Source organism: Conger conger, chromosome 11 (assembly GCF_963514075.1).
Source record: "Conger conger chromosome 11, fConCon1.1, whole genome shotgun sequence".
Taxonomy (NCBI): domain Eukaryota; kingdom Metazoa; phylum Chordata; class Actinopteri; order Anguilliformes; family Congridae; genus Conger; species Conger conger.
In genome coordinates, this window is record NC_083770.1 from 7336160 (window position 1) to 7360243 (window position 24084).

The window sequence follows — 24084 nt, forward strand, 5'->3', positions numbered from 1 at the left end:
ATCCTGACTGTCCAGCTGTGGCGTTTCAGTAAGATATCCCAGCGTCGTGCATACTGATGAACACGGCGGAGCCTAATCTGTCTCGCCAAAGTTTACAGAGCCAGCAAGACTTATTCCCTTTGCATTTCATCACTGCGGCTATCCAGTGCGGCGCGTCTCAGGGTTGTGTTGACTCAAAATGGTCGATAAAGAGAATGACTCAGTTCTGACCGTTGAAGCCAATAGCAGTTCATTGATTCATTAATGTGAGTGATTGGCCAGAGATTGCACTCACCTGGTGCTCCAGGAGTAAATTAGTCACTGATTACAGCGTAAAAAGATGAAAACCAGCAGCAGTAACTGGCTACATGGGCTTGTGGTAAAGTGTGTTTCAAATTCATGTTAAGACTCGATAAGGTGTGTTTCAAGTCTGTATAATGACTCAGTAAGGTGTGCTTCAGGTCTGTGTAATGACTCAGTAAGACGTGTTTCAGGGCAGTGTACTGACTCAGTAAGGTATGCTTCAGGTTTGTGTATTGACTCAGTAAGGTATGCTTCAGGTTTGTGTATTGACTCAGTAAGGTATGCTTTGAATCTGTGTAATGACTCAGTAAGGTGTGTTTCAGGGCTGTGTAATGACTCGGTAAGGTGTGTTTCAGGGCTGTGTAATGACTCGGTAAGGCGTGTTTCAGGGCTGTGTAATGACTCGGTAAGGCGTGTTTCAGGGCTGTGTAATGACTCAGTAAGGTGTGTTTCAGGTCTGTGTAATGACTCGGTAAGGTGTGTTTCAGGGCTGTGTAATGACTCGGTAAGGTGTGTTTCAGGGCTGTGTAATGACTCAGTAAGGTGTGTTTCAGGGCTGTGTAATGACTCAGTAAGGTGTGTTTTAGGGCTGTGTAATGACTCAGTAAGGTGTGTTTCAGGTCTGTGTAATGACTCGGTAAGGTGTGTTTCAGGGCTGTGTAATGACTCGGTAAGGTGTGTTTCAGGGCTGTGTAATGACTCGGTAAGGCGTGTTTCAGGGCTGTGTAATGACTCAGTAAGGCGTGTTTCAGGGCTGTGTAATGACTCGGTAAGGTGTGTTTCAGGTCTGTGTAATGACTCAGTAAGGTGTGTTTCAGGGCTGTGTAATGACTCGGTAAGGCGTGTTTCAGGGCTGTGTAATGACTCGGTAAGGTGTGTTTCAGGGCTGTGTAATGACTCGGTAAGGTGTGTTTCAGGGCTGTGTAATGACTCAGTAAGGTGTGTTTCAGGGCTGTGTAATGACTCGGTAAGGCGTGTTTCAGGGCTGTGTAATGACTCGGTAAGGCGTGTTTCAGGGCTGTGTAATGACTCAGTAAGGTGTGTTTCAGGGCTGTGTAATGACTCAGTAAGGCGTGTTTCAGGGCTGTGTAATGACTCGGTAAGGCGTGTTTCAGGGCTGTGTAATGACTCAGTAAGGTGTGTTTCAGGGCTGTGTAATGACTCGGTAAGGCGTGTTTCAGGGCTGTGTAATGATTCGGTAAGGCGTGTTTCAGGGCTGTGTAATGACTCAGTAAGGTGTGTTTCAGGGCTGTGTAATGACTCAGTAAGGTGTGTTTCAGGTCTGTGTAATGACTCAGTAAGGTGTGTTTCAGGTCTGTGTAATGACTCAGTAAGGTGTGTTTCAGGGCTGTGTAATGACTCAGTAAGGCGTGTTTCAGGGCTGTGTAATGACTCGGTAAGGCGTGTTTCAGGGCTGTGTAATGACTCAGTAAGGTGTGTTTCAGGGCTGTGTAATGACTCAGTAAGGTATGCTTTGAATCTGTGTAATGACTCAGTAAGGTGTGTTTCAGGGCTGTGTAATGACTCGGTAAGGCGTGTTTCAGGGCTGTGTAATGACTCAGTAAGGTGTGTTTCAGGTCTGTGTAATGACTCAGTAAGGCGTGTTTCAGGGCTGTGTAATGACTCGGTAAGGCGTGTTTCAGGGCTGTGTAATGACTCGGTAAGGCGTGTTTCAGGGCTGTGTAATGACTCAGTAAGGCGTGTTTCAGGGCTGTGTAATGACTCAGTAAGGCGTGTTTCAGGGCTGTGTAATGACTCAGTAAGGTGTGTTTCAGGTCTGTGTAATGACTCGGTAAGGCGTGTTTCAGGGCTGTGTAATGACTCGGTAAGGTGTGTTTCAGGGCTGTGTAATGACTCAGTAAGGTGTGTTTCAGGGCTGTGTAATGACTCAGTAAGGTGTGTTTTAGGGCTGTGTAATGACTCAGTAAGGTGTGTTTCAGGTCTGTGTAATGACTCGGTAAGGTGTGTTTCAGGGCTGTGTAATGACTCGGTAAGGTGTGTTTCAGGGCTGTGTAATGACTCGGTAAGGCGTGTTTCAGGGCTGTGTAATGACTCAGTAAGGCGTGTTTCAGGGCTGTGTAATGACTCGGTAAGGTGTGTTTCAGGTCTGTGTAATGACTCAGTAAGGTGTGTTTCAGGGCTGTGTAATGACTCGGTAAGGCGTGTTTCAGGGCTGTGTAATGACTCGGTAAGGTGTGTTTCAGGGCTGTGTAATGACTCGGTAAGGTGTGTTTCAGGGCTGTGTAATGACTCAGTAAGGTGTGTTTCAGGGCTGTGTAATGACTCGGTAAGGCGTGTTTCAGGGCTGTGTAATGACTCGGTAAGGTGTGTTTCAGGGCTGTGTAATGACTCAGTAAGGTGTGTTTCAGGGCTGTGTAATGACTCAGTAAGGCGTGTTTCAGGGCTGTGTAATGACTCGGTAAGGCGTGTTTCAGGGCTGTGTAATGACTCAGTAAGGTGTGTTTCAGGGCTGTGTAATGACTCGGTAAGGCGTGTTTCAGGGCTGTGTAATGATTCGGTAAGGCGTGTTTCAGGGCTGTGTAATGACTCAGTAAGGTGTGTTTCAGGGCTGTGTAATGACTCAGTAAGGTGTGTTTCAGGTCTGTGTAATGACTCAGTAAGGTGTGTTTCAGGTCTGTGTAATGACTCAGTAAGGTGTGTTTCAGGGCTGTGTAATGACTCAGTAAGGCGTGTTTCAGGGCTGTGTAATGACTCGGTAAGGCGTGTTTCAGGGCTGTGTAATGACTCAGTAAGGTGTGTTTCAGGGCTGTGTAATGACTCAGTAAGGTATGCTTTGAATCTGTGTAATGACTCAGTAAGGTGTGTTTCAGGGCTGTGTAATGACTCGGTAAGGCGTGTTTCAGGGCTGTGTAATGACTCAGTAAGGTATGCTTTGAATCTGTGTAATGACTCAGTAAGGTGTGTTTCAGGGCTGTGTAATGACTCAGTAAGGCGTGTTTCAGGGCTGTGTAATGACTCAGTAAGGTGTGTTTCAGGGCTGTGTAATGACTCAGTAAGGTGTGTTTCAGGTCTGTGTAATGACTCAGTAAGGTGTGTTTCAGGTCTGTGTAATGACTCAGTAAGGTGTGTTTCAGGGCTGTGTAATGACTCAGTAAGGCGTGTTTCAGGGCTGTGTAATGACTCGGTAAGGCGTGTTTCAGGGCTGTGTAATGACTCGGTAAGGCGTGTTTCAGGGCTGTGTAATGACTCGGTAAGGTGTGTTTCAGGGCTGTGTAATGACTCAGTAAGGTGTGTTTCAGGTCTGTGTAATGACTCAGTAAGGTGTGTTTCAGGGCTGTGTAATGACTCAGTAAGGCGTGTTTCAGGGCTGTGTAATGACTCGGTAAGGCGTGTTTCAGGGCTGTGTAATGACTCAGTAAGGCGTGTTTCAGGGCTGTGTAATGACTCGGTAAGGCGTGTTTCAGGGCTGTGTAATGACTCGGTAAGGTGTGTTTCAGGGCTGTGTAATGACTCAGTAAGGTGTGTTTCAGGGCTGTGTAATGACTCGGTAAGGTGTGTTTCAGGGCTGTGTAATGACTCGGTAAGGTGTGTTTCAGGGCTGTGTAATGACTCGGTAAGGTGTTTCAGGGCTGTGTAATGACTCGGTAAGGTGTTTCAGGGCTGTGTAATGACTCGGTAAGGTGTAGCCCCCTCCTCGTGTGCCTCTTTCATCACTCTCCCTGTAGCCGCAGAACCTCGTCTGTGTCTAATGCGTTTACTATGCTTCACGACACCTCTTCACCGCGCTCTCTTCAAAGAGGAGGGGAGAAAAAACAGACCTGTGCAATAAATCCGGAGGAGGGATCTCCCGAGGGATGCGCTGGCAGTAAACATAAGAGAGGCAGTGCTGAAGGGGTGTCGGGGCTCAGATTTGGAGAGGTATTAGGAGAGGGGATGTTCACGGCCTATCAGACCTCTGCACTGGATGGCTGGCTCTCCCGTAAGGGCCCACGTGCGCTGCGACACGATTCAAACCACACACTTTTCACGGCTGTCCACAACGGTTAGTCTTAAGCGTCTGCTGAACCGCGTGGGAGCGGGATCGCAGGCAGCAATGTGACCCTGGGGTTCACAGGGGGTTCTGATAAACAGTAACGGGAGGAGAGCTGGCAGATTCGATTTGACGAACGCAACCTGCTTAATGTCCCACAGTGCAGTTAATGCAGACGGAAGCGGATAATTAGCTGTCTGGCGTGTATGTGTAGGTTATACTGTACACTACACTGGCAGTTCTTGTCTGCGGTATGGTCTCCATCCACCAGCGTGCCAGAACAGATTGCTCCGTAACTTGTCCGCAAACAAAATTCCACGCTAATTTGCATTTGACCAGTTTCTGTTGGAATGTCTATTTCCCCAGCTGGGCTGATAACTCACTGTGACAGGTTGAGAAATGTGAAAATAGCTGTGATCCCATTTGCATGTTCCCATCAACAAATGTTCCCAATAAACCTATTATTAAACGTGTAACATGACGTGTTGTGCTTATGGAAGTGGCTTGTGGAAGAATTACGGTTAAAGTTTGGCTTACTGATCATAGAAATTAAGTGAAAAACTGCTATTTTACGACTTATTGGAAATAACATTGAGCTCAAGAATTATTTACACCCTTGATAACAATGCACAAAAATAAAAAATACAGTTATGGAAATAAGTTTTATTTTCCAAAATGTGTAAAGCAGTGTGCTTTATTAATTATTCAATCGAATCAAACAAATATATACAAAATATTTCCCCAAGAAAAAATATTTGAAAAGTTTCTTGAAAAACACTCATATGATCAAATACAATGCGGACTTCGCATCTGTCTGCCAAGAGAGATGTATCGCGCAGGTCACATCCATCTGTTAAGGGAGATGTAATGCGCAGGTCACATCTGCCCATAAGGGGTTAATGCCTCTAAATATACAGGATAATTATCATAGGTGTTATCGCAGTTGGTCGTTTTTGTTATTGTAGAGCAGCTATCATGTCTTTAAGAATATTTTTAGGGTATGGCACAGCTTTATAATTTTCAAGCAAAATCCTGTAAGGCCTCAGTAAGGCCTGCTACAGATGCACTGAAATACGGAATTAGATGTAACAAGCATTCAGTGAGCTTTTCCTATGGGAGTTGTTCCGCATTCTTGAGAGTACAACACATTTTAAAACTGTAAAGAGCATCAAAGAGGGAGAGGAGAGGGCAAACATAACTGTGTACAGTGGAGCAGCCTGTTTGAAGATGTTTGGCTTGTTTGGCATGAAAGCCACGTGTGTGGCAACATTTAGTGGAAAAAGGAAAATGGAGACCCTGCAGGAGAAGAACATTTCTCAAATGCACACAGACGTGGTTCAGTTTCCCTGCTGTGAAATCCAGCTATGCCAGCTTGTCCAGCTGAAAAAATTGAGCTGGTCCTGCAGGTCATAAGCTGGTCTAGATCGGTTTGAGCTGGTCAACCAGCATGACAAAGATGGTCATGAAGCTGGTCTAGCTGGGTATGAGCTGGTCAACCAGCGTGTGCTGGTAGCTTGTCTGAGCTGGTAGCTGGTTTCAAAACATAGCTTGAGCTGTATTTTTTAGCAGGGCTTTTCCTGTATCTATTCTTCTCTGTTCCCCTCCTGAAATTGTAGAGCTCCCACTTAGAAGCCTGGCGACCCACTCATTCCCCACACCATTATATCACTGTCTTTACTTTGAGCACAGATCCTTTCTGAGCCCCATACTATTGTCTACACTGGAGAAATTTGACCCTGAATGCTCACTGTTGTAGGAACTACAACTCCCACAATCCCACAGGACAATTCCGCGACGTCCACCCCGCATGACGTCTAGCTTGGTTCAGCCAATCCCGTAATGGCGGGAGCAATAAACTTTCCCGTATAAGAGCAAGACACGTTTTTGGGATCTCTCTCTTCTCTTCCCTTTCTTCATTCACTTCTTCGACGCACCCTTTTTGGCCATTTGCTTCAGCTCATCTGCTCCGAGACTCGGACAGAGGCTGAATGCTGCACAGCGCACTACCAGGCCTACGGACACACCCAGTTACCTCGCAGTAACTTCTTGGCCTATAACGAGTGGAAACTGGTGTACGTGGAACGGTACATCAGTTTACTCCTGCAAAGCTAACCAACAAACAACAGCAACAAACTTTTCCACCAGGAAAAAGGACCAGCGAACATCCTTCCAGCAACCGAGCGGACCAGACAACAACGCGCGGCAAAGACGGGAACGCCCCAGCTTTGCACATCTCTCCAGGACACGCATTCACAGCACCATCGCGGCTCCTATAAGGACAGCACGTCTTTTGGATCCAGCAATGCGTATGCACTCAGTAAGACTAAACAAGCATTTGCAGGCATAGCCAGTGTTAGCTAAGTCTTAACTGTTATTCTGAATCTGTGTTTCTATATTTGCTTTGTCTTATCATTTGAATGTATTCTGTTAGCCGTGTATGTACGTGAATTGATTCGTCGTCTTTCGCGCATATATAGAGTGAACTACACAAGTAGTCGCTCTTCTCACAGCTAACACTGAAACTCATTAACACACCCAGAACTCTAGCTTACCCAAGCTAGCTACTCCCACTTTTACCTTTCCTTTGTTCAAGCGACACGCGCGCACACACACACCCTAACTTCCCCTACTAACTTCCCGTTAGTTTCTGTTCTGTGTTTGTACGTTTGTTTAATAAATATATTTTATTAAATCCCGGTGTCCGTTTTGGAATCACAAGACATGAGAGCCGAGTTAAAGCAGTCTTTCGAAGAACTTCCAATCTTCAGGTATGCTCAATCATTAATATTGGTAATTTTAATTATTAATTGAAATACTAAATTTGTGGTTGGATATTTCTGATAACAGTAATTTTATGAGACTGATTACTTTTTGCAGTTATACTGCTACATAACATTAACTGGCGCCCCGGTTTCGTAGAGTAAAATCCCTATGTTATTTGGCGGCCCGTGCGAGGACCCTACATAATTTGGAGCCCCGTGCGAGGACCCCTACACTGTATTCATTGCATTATGTCACAGTACATTGCATTCATTTAGTAGGTGCCGCGATTCAGAGCAACTTACAATGGTAAAGTACTGTACATTGGTCTGCCCTAATGGACTATATCAGCAACAATGATGTAGAATTGGCTTACAAAATGTTGGCTTCTTAAGCACTAATGCAGGTTAAGATGCTGTGTCCTGGAGTAAAAAGTAGTTTCTCAAAAGTAGTACATTCATACTATGATATAGGGACAGCAAAAGCTGCTTATTGTAGCATTATGGCATTGCATGAGGCCAATATTATTAGTTTTGAAACTTCTACATTAAAGGTACAATAGGTAACTTCGGACTTCTAACGGTCAAGAGAGGAATAGCAGCAACAAACACCTTCAAACCACAGCAGTGTTTACCTGAGTGTCAGGCCGTCAACTGTATATTTTGAAACCCAAATTTGACTATAAACACAGTCAGAGGGTTAGTCAACATGTCAGTGAGCCTTTTTCAATGATATGAAGGGATTTACAATGGTTTTATAGCAATGTTTTAACACAAAAATCTTAGCTATTGTACCTTTAAATAGAACTAACTAGAACTTTCATCCTATGTCACAAAACCATCATTCAGTTCCAAGATTTTTTCTTGGTTGTGAGAATAAGTCTTATAGTTTGGTCACTACCTTAACGATATCTTAATTAATTAAATAGTATGTTCTGGGGGTGGAAGTGGCGGCACGGATGGTGCAGTGGGTAGCACTGGGTTCGAATCCCCATCGGCCGGGGCCTCTCTGTGTGGAGTTTGCATGTTCTCCCCGTGTCTGCGTGGGTTTCCTCCGGGAACTCCGGTTTCCTCCCACAGTCCAAAGACATGCAGATTAGGCTGATTGGAGAGTCTAAATTGCCCATAGGTGTGAGTGTGTGAGTGAATGGTGTGTGTGCCCTGTGATGGACTGGCGACCTGTCCAGGGTGTATTCCTGCCTTTCACCCAATGTATGCTGGGATAGGCTCCAGCCCCCCTGCGACCCTGTTCAGGATAAGCGGGTTAAGATAATGGATGGATGGATGGATGGGGGTGGAAGTGGGATGGGGGTGGGAGAGGAGTCAAAATGGAGTCTGAGCCACTGCACTGTCCTGGCTGAGTTAAACCCTGGGTGTTCATTGATCACAGTACCAGTGTTTCTGATTGGCCTCAGCTGTGGCTTTCTGAACGGGAGTCTGCTTTGTATTCCGCGGACGCGCACATAGTTAAAATTCACCTCAAGCGCAGACATAAACAGAAAATATGTGCTGCTACGGTGCCCATCTTCCCACCGACAAAAATAGGCGTATTAGCATCATTGTTTGTAATAAAATCATGTCACCGGGAAATACGTCTAATACAAGCGGAATTGCTCTAAAAGCATAATTATCTGGAATGGTGATAAATGGCCCCGCTCTGATTGGGCAGGAATTAGACGGCGGGGGAACTGAGGGGAGGCTGTGGAAAGAGAAGAGAGGGTAATCTTTGAAACGTATCTCTGAGCATCAGTAGACCTGAAAATGGGGGGGGGGGGGGGGGGAAGAAACGGAAAATCAAATGAAAAGCCTCTCTCCGCGTTGTCCGAGAAGCCATTTAAAGAGAAGATTGGAGGTGATTCGGGAGCTTAAGCGCAGACGTGGCAATTTCCCAGAGGTCTCTGGGAGGCCGGGGGTTTGGCGATAGAGAGGGGATCGGTCTCGGGAGCGGGCGTTCCAGACGACACCGGGCCGGGGGGGAGGGGGGGGGCAGGGGGGCGCAGGTACCCCCGGGGGGCCATTACAGCCCCGTGTCAGACCGGGCCGATACGGCCTGTGATGCATCCCCCCATTGGGATGGGCCCAATTTATCCAGATCTCCTGCAGTTTAGCTGCCGCGGTGGACGCTGCACTCTCTGTTGGGGCAAGGGGACTGCGGCTCGAAACGGAGATAAAAACACTTCCAGGAACACACACAAACACACACATGCAAGCAGATACACACATACACACACACATACAAACAGATACACTGACACACGTGGACAGAAAATGTCCCAACTTGGTTTCTATGTCTCCTCTTCGTAATTGGGTAATGACACCATGGTCCCCAGTTAGGTAGGTAGACAAGTGCACATGCACACACACACACACACACACACACACTCATACAAGCAGATACACACTGATACACACTGATACACACATACACACATATGCACACGCACACGCACACATACATGAACAACAGACACACGCATACACATGTACACACATACACACACAAACACATACACTGACACATGTACACACAAAATGTCCCCACTTAGTTTCTATGTCCCCTCTTGGTGGATGTGTGATGACACCATGGTCCCCAGTTAGATAGGTAGATAAGTTCATGCACATACACACACACAAGCAGATACACACATATGCACATGCACCCATACGTAAACAACAGACACACATACGCACATACACACACAGAAAGATGTCCGCACACACATGCACATGCATACACACACGTGTGACCGGCTCCCTGCTTCAGATACATATTTCAAAATGTGAATTTTTCATTTCAGTCAGACATCTCATGAATTAAGCAATATTTATTGAGGTTTAATGTAAATGAAAACTTTGGCAGCACAAAGGCTTTAGCATGCAGAAAAAAGGTAGGTTAGGTATGATTGCATCAAGGCAGAAGCGGCAACAGCTAGCCGGCAGCATAGCATGGCAGAACGTGCAAAATGAGCAAGAGCCTAAACAGGTTGGTTGTGATTGGTTGGTGCTTAATATAACCCCTCCCATTAGATGTGAGCATCATGTGAGGGGGCGGAGCTTCTCGAGTCTGTCCAAACTAGCTCCACAGGCTTCACATCATTCAATGATTGTGTGGTACAGAATGAGAGCTATGAAATGAGGTATCACTCGGTGAGATTCAGTACATATTTCTGGAGATATGATCGTTTGAATATTGCATTTCTGTAAAACACAGTTTTGAGAAAACTGGCTTTAATGATTTTGCTGTGAATTTAGTCTTTTCTCATCAAAAAATACACCCACAGACCAGGAACTACTGTATGAAGTTGTCATATTTGTGTAGTCCCTAACCCCATGCTTGCTATGAATTTTAATTTGTTTGATTAGGAAAGCTAAACATTTTAAACCATAACTTCATGAAAATATGAAAGAATGCACATCTAATTTAGCTTTAAACTCTGAACCATTTTCATTCTTCCGCCGCCCTTATTATTTTGTCATGACTCCCCCAATTACATTGTAACTTCAAAACACAGATAACTGCTCTCCCTATTGAGATATAACAATACAACTTCAAAGAGCATTACATTACATTATAAACATTAGCTGCATGACAGTCAGGGGGCCAGGGATTGCCGTACTCTGAGACGCCAGTGGCTACTCCTGGTATTGCAGTTTTGTAGCCACTGGCAAAAAGCTAATTTTCCCATTGAAGTCCATTCAAACTGCAAATTTATCCTGGCCAAATGATGTTATTATGTTACCGTACTTTTGAAATCTAAAATTTCTTTACATTGAACTAATTTCTTTCCAGGGACCGATTTTGTTTGTGAGCCGCACAGAGGAAGATCTAGGATGTATTTAAAGGTACATTTAAAGGTTTCGACTTCTTATGGTCAAGAGAGGAATTGCAGCAACAAACACGATCAAACCACAACACTGTTTATCCCTTTCCCTTCTCTGTGAACGTGCTGATGTTGAAACGCCATTGGCTGTGGCAATTACAACCAATTTTCAACCAATGAGCATGAATTATTGTACAGCTGTAGGGTGTTTTGGAGTGCTGGCCTGTCAACTGCATATTTTAAAACCCAAATTTAGGGACTATAAAGACAGGCAGAGGGTGAGTCAACAGGTCAGTGAGCCTTTTTCAATGATAGGAAGGGATTTACACAATTGTAACAATGTTTTAACACAAAAATCCTTTAATTCTAATTTGGTTGGATGGTTTTACGTCACACTGCACACCCTTGCTACACAGACACCCCCGCACATGAACCGTAGACCGGCACGAACGAGTATGAGGCTGTGATCGACTCATGGAGCGAGAGAGAGAGTTCCCTGCACAGATCATTTCTTAGCCAAGGGGACCGTGGATTACATGAATCCACCTTATATTGTTTTGATGATATTGTTATTTTGATGTTATTACTGTAAATATTACTAATAATATGTTACCTGCAAAATCACTTCTGTACATTGTTTATGGCGACAAATAAATGAAAAATAAATGAAGCTGGCATTTGTTGCCCTTAAATTAAGATGCTATTATGCTGATATGATTCCACCATATTATTATTTTGACTACATTGTTATTTTGATATTGCTTCTAATAGCCTACCTTTATTAAAATGTTCTTAGTAGTATTTCTATTTTTGCATGATGATGGTGCTGTTGATGAGGAAGACTAATTACATATGAAAAGTAGGCCAAGATAAATAAATAATGAGAAAATCTTCATATATCATTGTGGTGCCGATTAAGGTGGCTGTGTTGATAAAGATGATAAACCACGGACAGACACTTATTAGCAACACACTGCCATTAGTCCAGCTTAGCATCATAATGATGGCATCAACAATGCAATAATTGAGAAATAAACAATGAGTTAACCGACATGTGGAAATCATTATACCGAAGTACACAGTAGTCACAAAAAGCAGCATATTCTAACTACAGGAACCACTCCGACACGATACAACATTTTACAAGCATACCAACTGTATGATATCGTTAGACAATCACTGCATTGTTCTGCGAATGTGCCATTTGGAAGATAGAGGATGACTATTTCATCTCAAACTACTGTACATGCTTTCTAAAATGAAAGGCAGTCACATTGTCCATATGTCTTTTGTGGCAAATGTATAATCAGGATCACAGTCGTTGAACAAGGCAACTTACAAACTCATTCAAACTGCATGAATGACACGCTAAATAAAGTATGTGGGATGAGACGTCCATATTTTAACAAAAGTGTCAGTGAAAGACAGTGGCTGAAGATACTTTTAGCATTCCTGCTTGCATGAAAAAGAAATCACTCTGGGTGCTATCCAAATGTATTGTTAGCATTTCTGTTGCAATTATAGTAATTGTTATAGTTTGTATATGCAGTATGCTGTAGTATGTTTGCTTGAGACTAATTGATTGCCTATATTGTTCTAGATGTGAAGGTAGCCCACCTTAACACTGTTTCAGGAAGCAGAACACCCTGAGCAGTGGACAGAGGTGACTACTTTAGAAGGGAGTAAAAACTGCAGTAGTTTCGAACAGCAGTAGAACGAATGGCCGTATCTCTTTATTAAACAAGAATGATTTATAATAATAAAAACAGTATTATGTTACACTGTGACTTGTCATTATAGTGTGATATCCATATCAAACCATATCAATGACTTGTATAAACACATAAAAGTTTCTTTGGGACTCCAAAATGTATGGTGAGTCTATTTGTTAACTTTATCAGAGCTTGGAGAACCAAGTAGTCCTAATATTTAATGAAATGTTACATATTTACACAACGATTTTAATTTAGAAATGTAGGTGAATGGTAGGTTTGATATTCAGGAATGTGATTCTGATATTAATTCAATTTTGACTGGATAGTGATTTTTTAATGTTTTTCACCTCCCTTGTGAAATGGCGAGACATGTATCAGAAGCTTTTGAAAAACACACAAAAACAAGATGCCCTCACACTCCTGTAAACAAGCCGATACACACACACACTCACATACACACACACACATGTACATGCATTCACACGCACACACACATACACACAAGCTGATAAACACATATACACACACATGTACTCACACACACAAATAAAAGCTGATACATGCATACACACGAGCACACACATTCACACACACACACACACACGCACACACACACGTACATGCATACACACATACACACAAGTTGATACATGCATACACATGAGCATACACATTCACACACACACACGCACACACACACATGTACATGCATTCACACACATACACACATACACACAAGCTGATACATGCATACACATGAGCATACACACACACACACACTCACACACACACACACACACACACACACACACACACACACATACACACACACACACATACACACACACACATACACACACACACACACTCACACACACACACACACACACACACACATACACACACACACACACACTCACACACACACACACACACACTCACACACACACACACACACACACACACTCACACACACACACACATACACACACACACACACTCACACACACACACACACACACTCACACACACACACACACACACACACTCACACACACACACACACACACACACACTCACACACACACTCACGCACACGCACACACACACACATACACACACTCACACACACACACACACACACACACACACACACACTCACACACACACACACACACACACACACACACACACAGTACATAAGAACATAAGAGAAGGGATGACAGCAAGAGGCCATTCAGGCCAGCTCGGCTCGTCGTTTTTTTTTTTTTTATGGATGTACGGACAAAATAGGAGAAATAGACAATATAAAAACCATCAACAAACAATAAAAACAATCAAGCAATAAAATAATAAAACAATCAATAAAAACCAATAAAACACAATGAAAAACAATAAAAGAGCAATAAGTAGTAATAAGTAGTTGGAACAGAGTGGAGCACTGATGGGTGTGTGTGTGTGTGTGTGTGTGTGTGTGGGGGGGGGGTTATTCTATGGGGAAAATTGCCCATTGTTGCAGGGTTTATGGACTTTTATATGATTCTAATGCTCCAACACCAGGCTCCAGATTGCAGGGCTGTTGGATCCAGACTTAATACATTTGGTTGCTGTGGCATCCTGCTGCAAGCCATGTTGAAGTCAATTTGGTAGACGCTCTTATCCAGAGCAACGTACAGTTGATTAGACTAAGCAGGAGACAATCCTCCCCTGGAGCAATGCAGGGTTAAGGGCCTTGCCCAAGGGGCCAAGTCTGTGCGGATCTCATTGTGGCTACACTGGGATTAGAACCACCGACCTTGTGGGTCCCAGTCATTTACCTTAACCACTATGCCACAGGCCGCCCGCTTATTTATCTGGGTTCTCTCCTGGGTCAGATACATAATTGTTTTCAAATACCGTTTTCAAATAATGAAAATACTTTCCACACTTTAGCTCGTCTAGTGCTTGGAACCTATGTAATAATCTCAAGTGCAAACCCTGCCTTCTTGGTTGGCACAATTCCACCAGGCAAGTTCAATGGAGCACAGAAACCTGAATCCAAAACAGTTACGTATGTGACCCAGATCTGGTTCTCTCCCCCCGCTCCAGTGAAGCTTGAAAATTGAGCTGGTCTAGCTTGTTATGAGCCGGTCAACGAGCATGGCCAAGCTGGGTCTGAACTGGCAGACCATGTCCAGCTGGGAGCTGGTCTGAACCGGTCAACCAGCTAGCAGCCATTTCAAAACCTAGCTTGAGACGCAGTTCTTTCCTCAGCTCTCGCTCTGGCTCACCGTATTCCGTGTCGTAGAAGATGATGAACTTCTGCCAGGTGTACTCCATCACCACGTGCAGGATGACGTCGTTGAGGTAGACGGGCGGGCGGACGAAGAGCGTGTAGTCGTCGGAGTGCGAGCGGCTGGTCTCGGGGCAGCTGGAGCGCGGCGTGCCGGACGGCGCCCGCTGGATGAACAGGTGCGGGATGTGCATGGCGTCCGCCAGCGACTGCAGAGACCCCGCCGACATGCAGCCGATGGAGCTGACCAGGGCCAGGATCCCCCGGTTCATCAGCTCGCAAGCTGCAGAGAAAGAGAGAGAGAGAGAGAGAGGGATGAGAGACGCCGAGACAACCAGAGAGACAGGGAGGGAGGGAGGGAGGGAGATCCACATTTTCCAGAAACAGAAATTATAGAGCTTCAAAAACTAAAAAACCGACCCAACAAAAACGAAACAAACCCAAACAACCCCCACAGAGGGAGAGAGAGAATTACATCAGCTTTGCCATAAACAGGGACAACCAGTGAGCCTATTTCAGGAGGCATATATTGACTGTAAACAGTATGTCCATATACAGTGGTGTGCAAAGAGTTTGGGCCCCCCTGGTCAAAAAGCCTTTTAAAATTAATATCTAAGCCAACCTGACCTCTAAACGGCAACTTTCTTCAAATTTTAAAACAAGTTTTAAAAGAGTAATTTTTATTTAAATTCTTTACAGTTTCAAAATAATAAAAAAAGGCAAAAGGCCATGGGCAAAAGTTTGGGAACCCTGTCAGTTAGTACATTGAAACTTGGCAGAACACTTCTAGCTCAGAATACAGCAGAATACCCTTGCATGTTTTGCATGTTTCAGATCCACAGATTTTCAATAATACTAAAGTCTGGGGACTGTGGTGGCTATACCAAAACCTTCATCTGTCTTTCCTGGAGGTACTTCATGGTTGATTCCCAGGTATGCTTTGGATCATTGTCTTGTTGGAATACTAAAACTCTCTTCAACTCCAATGTCTGGAAGTGACCTTCGAACATTTGGTGTAATCCATTCTTCCTTCCACTCACAGAATATCTCCTGTGCCCCCAGCTGCCACACAACCCCAAAGCATAATGGATCCACCTCCATAATGGATCCACCTCCATAATGGATCCACCTCCATGCTCAACAGTTGGCAAGGTGTTCCTCTACAGAGGCTTGTAAAGGCTCTTTTTTCTCTAAACATACCTTCTTTGGTGGTGGCCAAAAACGTTTGATTCGTCAGTCCAAAGCACATTGTTCCAAAAGGCTTTTGGCTTCTCAAGGTTTTCTTTTGCATACTTCAGACGCTTAATTTTGTATTGAGGTCATAGGAAAGGCAACTCTGCCATGTAGGTCTTTGTTGTTTAAATTATGTTGTACTGTTGTCCGGTAACAGACCTGGGTTTGCCACTCTCTGCGTGTTCTTCTGAGCATTTCTCACCAGGTCTCGGGTCAGAAATAAATAAACCAAAAGCGGCCCTTTTCCTATTTTCCTATTTCCTATTTGTAATGAGGTACAGATTCATTGTAACAGACATTTAAACCACGGTTCCCAAATCTTTGCACCCCACAGTATATGTTCATGTGTTCAATGGTGTATGTTCTTTATATGTTATTTTCTGTGCTTTGGCAACATAAGCCATACCTTGCCATGCCAATAAAGCACTTTTATTTTTTGAGAGATAGAGGGTGAAGGAGAGAAGAGAGGTGAAAACTGAATTAAGGCGAAGAGATAGGCTGAGAGCACCTTGTAGAGGAGGGAAAGAGTGAAAGCACTCGATAAATAGAAAGAGAGAGAAAGCGAGAGGGTGAGAAAGCGGAACAAAGACTGAGAGAAACAGAGTAGAGAGACAGTAGAGAGACACCCTGGAGAGTGGAGCTGTTGGTTACTCATTCTTATAATAAAAATGTTCAAAAACACTTTGTAAGAGGAGATCAACAGCCAGGAAGGCGACGTGGTGCAACTTCCAGAGTGGAAAGTTGAGGAGAGATTTATTTTGTCGACTTTCTTTCCCCCCTGAAACCCAGAGCGTACTTTTATTAAAGTTTCAAAGTGCAAGCCTGTCGCTGCAATGAGCAGGCGGCGGTAAAAGTCTTCATCTGTTTAATTACAGCGACGGAACACGGTGCAAAAGAGATTATTTCCACGTCGTTTAGAGACGCGGCTCCAATCCAGACGCTGAAGCTACGCGCTCCACAACGAGTGCGATTACGAGGGTTTGAACAACACACCGCGGGGGGGAAGCAAGTTCCTTGCCAGAACACCAACTGCAGCAACCTGCAGCCACACGGCAAGCCTTGGAAGAAACGCAGGTAAACTTCTACAGTTTTGCAGCGAAACCCTCTCTTGGCTCGGCATCAGAGGAGCCTTTTCGCGAGACGGCGCGTTATAATGCTACTTTCAAGTGTGCTGCCAGCGATGTTTGTACCACCCTCGATTCCCCCAATAAACCTTGAACAACGCACCGCAGGGGGGAAGTGAACTCATTGGCAAAACACAAACTGCAGCAACCTGTGGCCACGTAGAGCTTCATCGGAAAAAAAACGCAAGTAAACATCTACGCTTCTGCAGCAAAACCCTCTCTTGGCTCGCCATCAGAGGAACCGCTTCCGCTAGGCAGACGGCGCGTTATAATGCTATTTTAAAGTGTGCTGCCAGCAGTTTGTGTCCCACCCTCGATTCCCCCTAAAAACCCGCTCGTGCCCCAGGACTGGAGCTGACGCCAGGCGCGAGCATTCATCTCACTTCTGGAGCTTTCCGCCCTGTCACAAAGTCGGGAGTGTGAAACATGGCCCGGCGAGCTGAGCGTCGCTGCGGAGGAGAGAAGGAAAAAAGGAGAAACGGGACTGTCAGGGGAGGCCGGCCCGGAGGAGGCTGGAGCAGCTCCCGCGAAGAGCCGGATCAGACAAACACGGGGGAAGGAGGACGAGGGATGAGTGCGGAGTCCGTGCCGAAACGAGAGGGGTGGAGGCGTTTCGCGGCCTCCCCCAGCATCACCACCCAACGCCCGGCCACCGAATCATGCCCTGATTTAATTGGCTAAAAAAACGCTTCTCTTCCTCTCCACCTCGGCAAATGTGCAGTGAGAATTCTGCCGCAAGATGGCTGCCGTGGCATCACCGAGGCGTGTGCGACACATCAGTGCCGGTTGAGCCCAGCTTCCCCCTTGTCACTGGAAAGCACTTTGAGCTGTCGGCTGGTATTTTTAAGAGAAAAAATCAGCAAAATATTCTGTTGAAAATTATGTTGAATAAAAAACATTTGATCACAAAAACAACAACCCCCCCCCTAAAAAGAAAAAGTATTTACCCACAATTCCCCTCACTGTCGACTGTCCTATTGGGAGATGACGCACTGCACTACATGGCTGACGCACAGCCCTCCCCCAAGGAACTTTGTGTTGGTGTCTTGTGTTTGTATTTGTGTTTTTAAAAGGTTAGGCTACAAACAAACCAAAAAAACTATCTTTGATGACAAGGTGCTTGACTGGGCATTGTGAGTAATGCATCACAGTGGTTCCAAAACCTGGTCCTGGAGTACCACTGTGTATACTGGTTTTTGTTCCAACCACAATTGCCATTAAATTATTCTAACAAGCTGTTAATCTTTCTTAATTAGGTTCTTTTCATCTTAAGATATATTATTTACCTTAAACTACATTATGCCAGAAATAGCTTTGCAATGGCCTGAAGAATAAAGTGACCACGTTCAAGTTGTGTTTATTGCACCATCTTGTAAACAATTGCATAAGAAGAGGTAACAATAGACCGATCTTAACTAATAGGCTCATAATTAGGCAGTTGAGCATGCGTTTAATTGCATTTGTCATTTATTTTCCTTAAATGTATAAACACAATGCCTTCTTATCACTTGCTTTGTCTTTGAATTCTTAATTATCTTCCAAATGGTTAGGTTTGGTGGCCAGGTGTCAACACCTTCACCAATTAGGAGCCTGCTGATTCACATCAGTCTTTCATTTTATCAGTTAAAAATAATGTACCGCTTTTTATGCATTTTCTCTGCAAAATGTATCCCTTGTTCGCAATATAGCACAATCAGCTAAATTAGAACATTGGAATTTTATTCTTTATGGTATGCATAGATATCTGACAAAATGTGGTTTAAGGGGAGTAGTCCCCCTCAACATGAAAAGCATCAAAGTAATAAAAATGTACAGCTTGTTAAAATTCCTGGATTGCAATTGTGGTTGGAACGAAAAGCAGCATACACAGGGGTACTCCAGGACCGGGTTTGGGAACCGCTGATGCGTCAGGCCGACAGACAGACGGAAAAGACAGATGGTCGTGCCAGCTAAGGCTAATGAGACCCGGGGGCTGTTTCGGCGAAGGGGCGGACTATGACTGCCGTTCTCCGCCCATCTCCAAACAAGTTAACGACGAGCGAGGGCCGATCGCCATGGCAACCCACGCACACGCGAACCCGCCGTATAGCATGACCTCCCTGATCCTGACTCCCACCTTGAAAACGCTGTAAAAGACGAGGTGCGGTTTTTCCTCCTCTCGTAAGGGTGACACGCGTGCTACCGCGCACTACACGAAAAGACGGCACAGTGCACAGCCTCTAGTGGCTCGGTCGCTCGTGTGAGTGGAGTGGAGGCCCCACTACAGTCGCAGCTTTCTGTCTGAAATATATCACTATCCAACGATGACCTGCGGTCAACGGGGCCAGGAAACAATTGGTTTAGAACCAAATAGTGGTAAAGGAGGCTTCAGTCAACCAAGGTTATTGGTCTAACAATTATAGCTCCTCCAGAAGTCATGGCAGGGGCCCGTGGGCTACTTCTTGTCGTGAGGGAGAGATATGCCTCCCTTGTGTCCGATACCAACACTTTCCCACAGAACTATGCAGCGCTGGGGGGATAAAATAGTATTCGGCACACAAGTGCATGATGGGAAAACACACACTCCGAGAAACTGCAGTGTTCCTGCTGAGGGTGGCTTAGCGACAACTCCGGAGATACAACTTTCAATTCTCAATTTGGGAGAGGAACAGTTGTAAAAAAAAACGAGAACCAATAACTTTTATTAAGACACCTATATTATAATGATTGTTATGTTCCCCCAATGTTGTGCACAAAATTGCCAATTTAAAAGCTGAAGGCAATATAACTAATTGAGTGCACAAGAAAATACTTTGAATGCAAGTGACGGTATCTATGATTGCAGCCAGTTAATAACTCAAATTGTTTCTTACAGATTAAAAGTAATCAAATTGCCAAAAGAAATATGAACAAATAAAACTGGCACAATTTATCGTAGTCGGAAGAACACAGACAAACTATTTGGTACATTTTTTGCCAATGTGTAACAGACAAGAATATTTATTTTCTGAAAACATTCTTGGTATTAAAATTGATGACAATGTTGTTGGCCGAGAGGGTACCAAAAAAAGAAAAGAAAAAAGCACATTTTCAAATAGACCCTGAAGCACTCTGTAAGTTGAGGACGTAATGCCTTTACACAGAATGAGCCAAGCCTGAGTTAACAATATCATGTTAATCACAAAATGCATTCCTAAAACCACATTAGACCTCCACCATGGTTTGCGCCCACTTAAATTGAATAATTTGGGCTAATTTAAGCCACTTCCGAGAGGTCTCCCACATGGCAGAATAATACCATCGGGTTGTTTGTTGTGCTATGTGTTAAGGTGACAATGGTAGCCGGGTTTAGTAAACAAGACACTTCATTTTCCCTGCAGATGCGATAACCAGGAGGACTTGTATGTCTCCATTTTGATATTCATTTCTACACCCTGACCCATTTCTGAGGCTACTGGAGCACAGTACCTTGCTCAAGGGCAAAACAGAGGCATCTAAACTGCCAGTTTCACCCACAGACTGCAGAAAACAACCCCTGCTTTAAAACAAACATCTCTAGCTTTTTAAAAATTTGTCTTTATTTGTTCCTCATTCAGGAAAATAGCATCTGACACATTCGTAATAAACATTTGGAAGACCACAGCACCATTAAACGCACAGCAAGGCATAAAATATCTGCAGCATCCCAAAGTTTCCTTTCCATTTTCTAAAATGAAGATCTTCTGCTTTAAAGTTCAGGCATTGTTTACAGACAAAGATCAATGGAATAAATAGCTGGTTGATGTTTTTTTGAAGGTACAAGTAATAATCCAACACATTCACACTTAGCAATTCTGAAAAAGTCCATGAAATATAGCCATTGCACAAACAGAACTGGCGCTGAGTTGCTGGTTTTTATAATCATTCCACTCTTACAAAGGAGGTAAAAGCTGTTTCAAAACATAGCTTGAGCCGGTCAAACCATGTTGAGCATGGAGCTAGTCTGAACTGGTCAATCAGCTAGCAGCTGTTTCAAAACCTAGCTTGAGCTGGTCAAACCATGTTGAGTATGGAGCTGGTCTGAAGTGGTCAATCAGCTAGCAGCTGTTTCAAAACCTAGCTTGAGCTGGTCAAACCATGTTGAGTATGGAGCTGGTCTGAAGTGGTCAATCAGCTAGCAGCTGTTTCCTAGCTTGAGCTGTTTCTTTCGGCAGGGCCACAGCACACCGCTGACTCCCCAGCGAACCAATCACGGCTCCAAGCTCCCGCACACCACCACGGAAGCAGGCGGCGCACGTTCCCCTCCCCGGAACCTCCTCGTCTCCGCCAGCAACCTTCTGCCAAAGTCACACCGAGCTGCGGCTGAGGGCCTGTGGACTGTTCTACAGAACGGGCCATTTACTCCTGACAGGTGAACACGGGGGAACTCAATAACACGCTCGGCTGCAGACCCCGCCCCCGCCCGCTCTCCCAGCGCTCTGCCACCCCCACCGCCCGGCCACCGAGTCGCGCTTCCCCCTGTCTCTCTCTCCCCCACCGCCCGGCTTCACAGAGTCTCTCTCTCCCCCACCGCCCAGCCACAGAGTCTCTCTCTCCCCCACCGCCCGGCTTCACAGAGTCTCTCTCTCCCCCACCGCCCAGCCACAGAGTCTCTCTCTCCCCCACCGCCCGCCACAGAGTCTCTCTATCCCCTACCGCCCGGCTTCACAGAGTCTCTCTCTCCCCCACCGCCCGGCACAGAGTCTCTCTCTCCCCCACCGCCCGGCACAGAGTCTCTCTCTTCCCCACCGCCCGGCCACAGAGTCTCTCTATCCCCCACCGCCCGGCTTCTCAGAGTCTCTCTCTCCCCCACCGCCCGGCACAGAGTCTCTCTCTTCCCCACCGCCCGGCCACAGAGTCTCTCTCTCCCCCACCCCCCACAATAGCAACCACCCCCCCGCAATACCAATAATCCCCCCCCGCCCCCCCAGAATACCAACCACACCACCCCCCACCCTCGCAATACCACCCCCCCCCCCCGCGCCGGCAACATATCAACCACCCCACCCTCCATCCTCCCGTCTACCAACCCCCACCCCTCTGTCATAACACTTAACACTCCGGTCTCTTCTCTGAAAGCTGCTGGACGCTCAAGATAAATGTTTCCTCTGAGAATCCAGAGCATTCCTCTTTACGGGGGAAGGCTTTTCGTTGCCGTCCTGCTTTTATGACCGGGATACCTGACTCACTCCCCCCCCCCCCCCCCATCGCCTCTCTGCGGCCCCGATCCGGCGTCTGGGAGGTGACCCTCTCCGCTATCTCAGGACCGAAAGGTGGCAGTGACAGGGGCTGCCCGGTTACACGATTAATCACGTACTCTGAGGTCGTCACATTAGCCTATTAGGGCTAATTGAATGGCTTTTAATGTTCACGCCAGCCTGGCGACTGTAAAGCACCTAGCTAAAGGGAGCTCGGAAAACCGCTAACGCTAAGCGCTCCTTTTTGCGATGATGGGCCACGGCTGGCTATCCACAACAGCTGTCAGGCCGCGCTCAAATACAGTTTCCTCTGCTATCAATACAGCTCGCCGGCTAACATTTAAATGGAAGGCACTCAGCCGCGAAATCGCCGGCTATTGTGGGTGACCTTTCCGTTCGCGAGGACAGCTGACAGCAATCGTCACTTAAGCATCTATTACTGCAGCGAGCTGCGAACATATTTCTGCCCGTAGTTGGGCCCGCCGAAAGTTCTCTCGTCACGTTCGGAAAAACCCCTCCCGTCAAAATAAAGGAACGAGGACCTCCTCCGGCGACCGTAGACGACTCGCTTAGCGCGGGCCGCCCGCTCGGCCGCAGCTTGTTAGTGTTGCCACCGGGGACGCCGGGAGCGAGACTGAGAGGGGATGATGTGAGGGAGACTGAGAGGGGATGATGTGAGGGAGATAGAGAGGGGACGAGGTGAGGGAGACTGAGAGGGGATGACGTGAGGGAGACTGAGAGGGGATGACATGAGGGAGACTGAGAGGGGATGACGTGAGGGAGACTGAGAGGGGATGATGTGAGGGAGACTGAGAGGGGATGACGTGAGGGAGACTGAGAGGGGATGACATGAGGGAGACTGAGAGGGGATGACGTGAGGGAGACTGAGAGGGGATGATGTGAGGGAGACTGAGAGGGGATGATGTGAGGGAGACTGAGAGGGAGACTGAGGGGGGATGATGTGAGGGAGACTGAGAGGGGATGATGTGAGGGAGACTGAGAGGGGATGATGTGAGGGAGACTGAGAGGGGATGATGTGAGGGAGACTGAGAGGGGATGATGTGAGGGAGACTGAGAGGGGATGATGTGAGGGAGACTGAGAGGGAGACTGAGGGGGGATGATGTGAGGGAGACTGAGAGGGGATGATGTGACGTGAGGGAGACTGAGAGGGGATGATGTGACGTGAGGGAGACTGAGAGGGAGACTAAGAGGGGATGATGTGACGTGAGGGAGACTGAGAGGGAGACTAAGAGGGGATGGCGTGAGGGAGACTGAGAGGGGATGATGTGAGGGAGACTGAGAGGGGATGATGTGAGGGAGACTGAGAGGGGATGATGTGAGGGAGACTGAGAGGAGATGGCGTGAGGGAGACTGAGAGGGGATGATGTGAGGGAGACTGAGAGGGGATGATGTGAGGGAGACTGAGAGGGGATGGCGTGAGGGAGACTGAGAGGGGATGATGTGAGGGAGACTGAGAGGGGATGGCGTGAGGGAGACTGAGAGGGGATGATGTGAGGGAGACTGAGAGGGGATGGCGTGAGGGAGACTGAGAGGGGATGATGTGAGGGAGACTGAGAGGGGATGGCATGAGGGAGACTGAGAGGGGATGAGGTGAGGGAGACTGAGAGGGGATGACGTGAGCGAGACGGACGCAGGTGAAGGGAGAGAGAACGAGAGGAACGACAGAAGGC

At 46.1% G+C, this 24084-nt stretch overlaps 1 protein-coding gene across 1 annotated transcript in view; it reads right to left on the reverse strand.

The window, feature by feature from the left end:
- Positions 1 to 16089, reverse strand: part of grid2 (glutamate receptor, ionotropic, delta 2) — a 243616-nt gene extending 227527 nt beyond the window's left edge. Inside the window, exons 1-2 of the mRNA XM_061260515.1 lie at positions 16041 to 16089; positions 14839 to 15123 (exon numbers count right to left, since the gene is read on the reverse strand). Coding sequence (XP_061116499.1) covers positions 14839 to 15123; positions 16041 to 16089 — 334 coding nt within the window. The remainder of the gene's footprint in view (positions 1 to 14838; positions 15124 to 16040) is intronic.
- Between the last annotated feature and the right edge of the window lie 7995 nt (positions 16090 to 24084).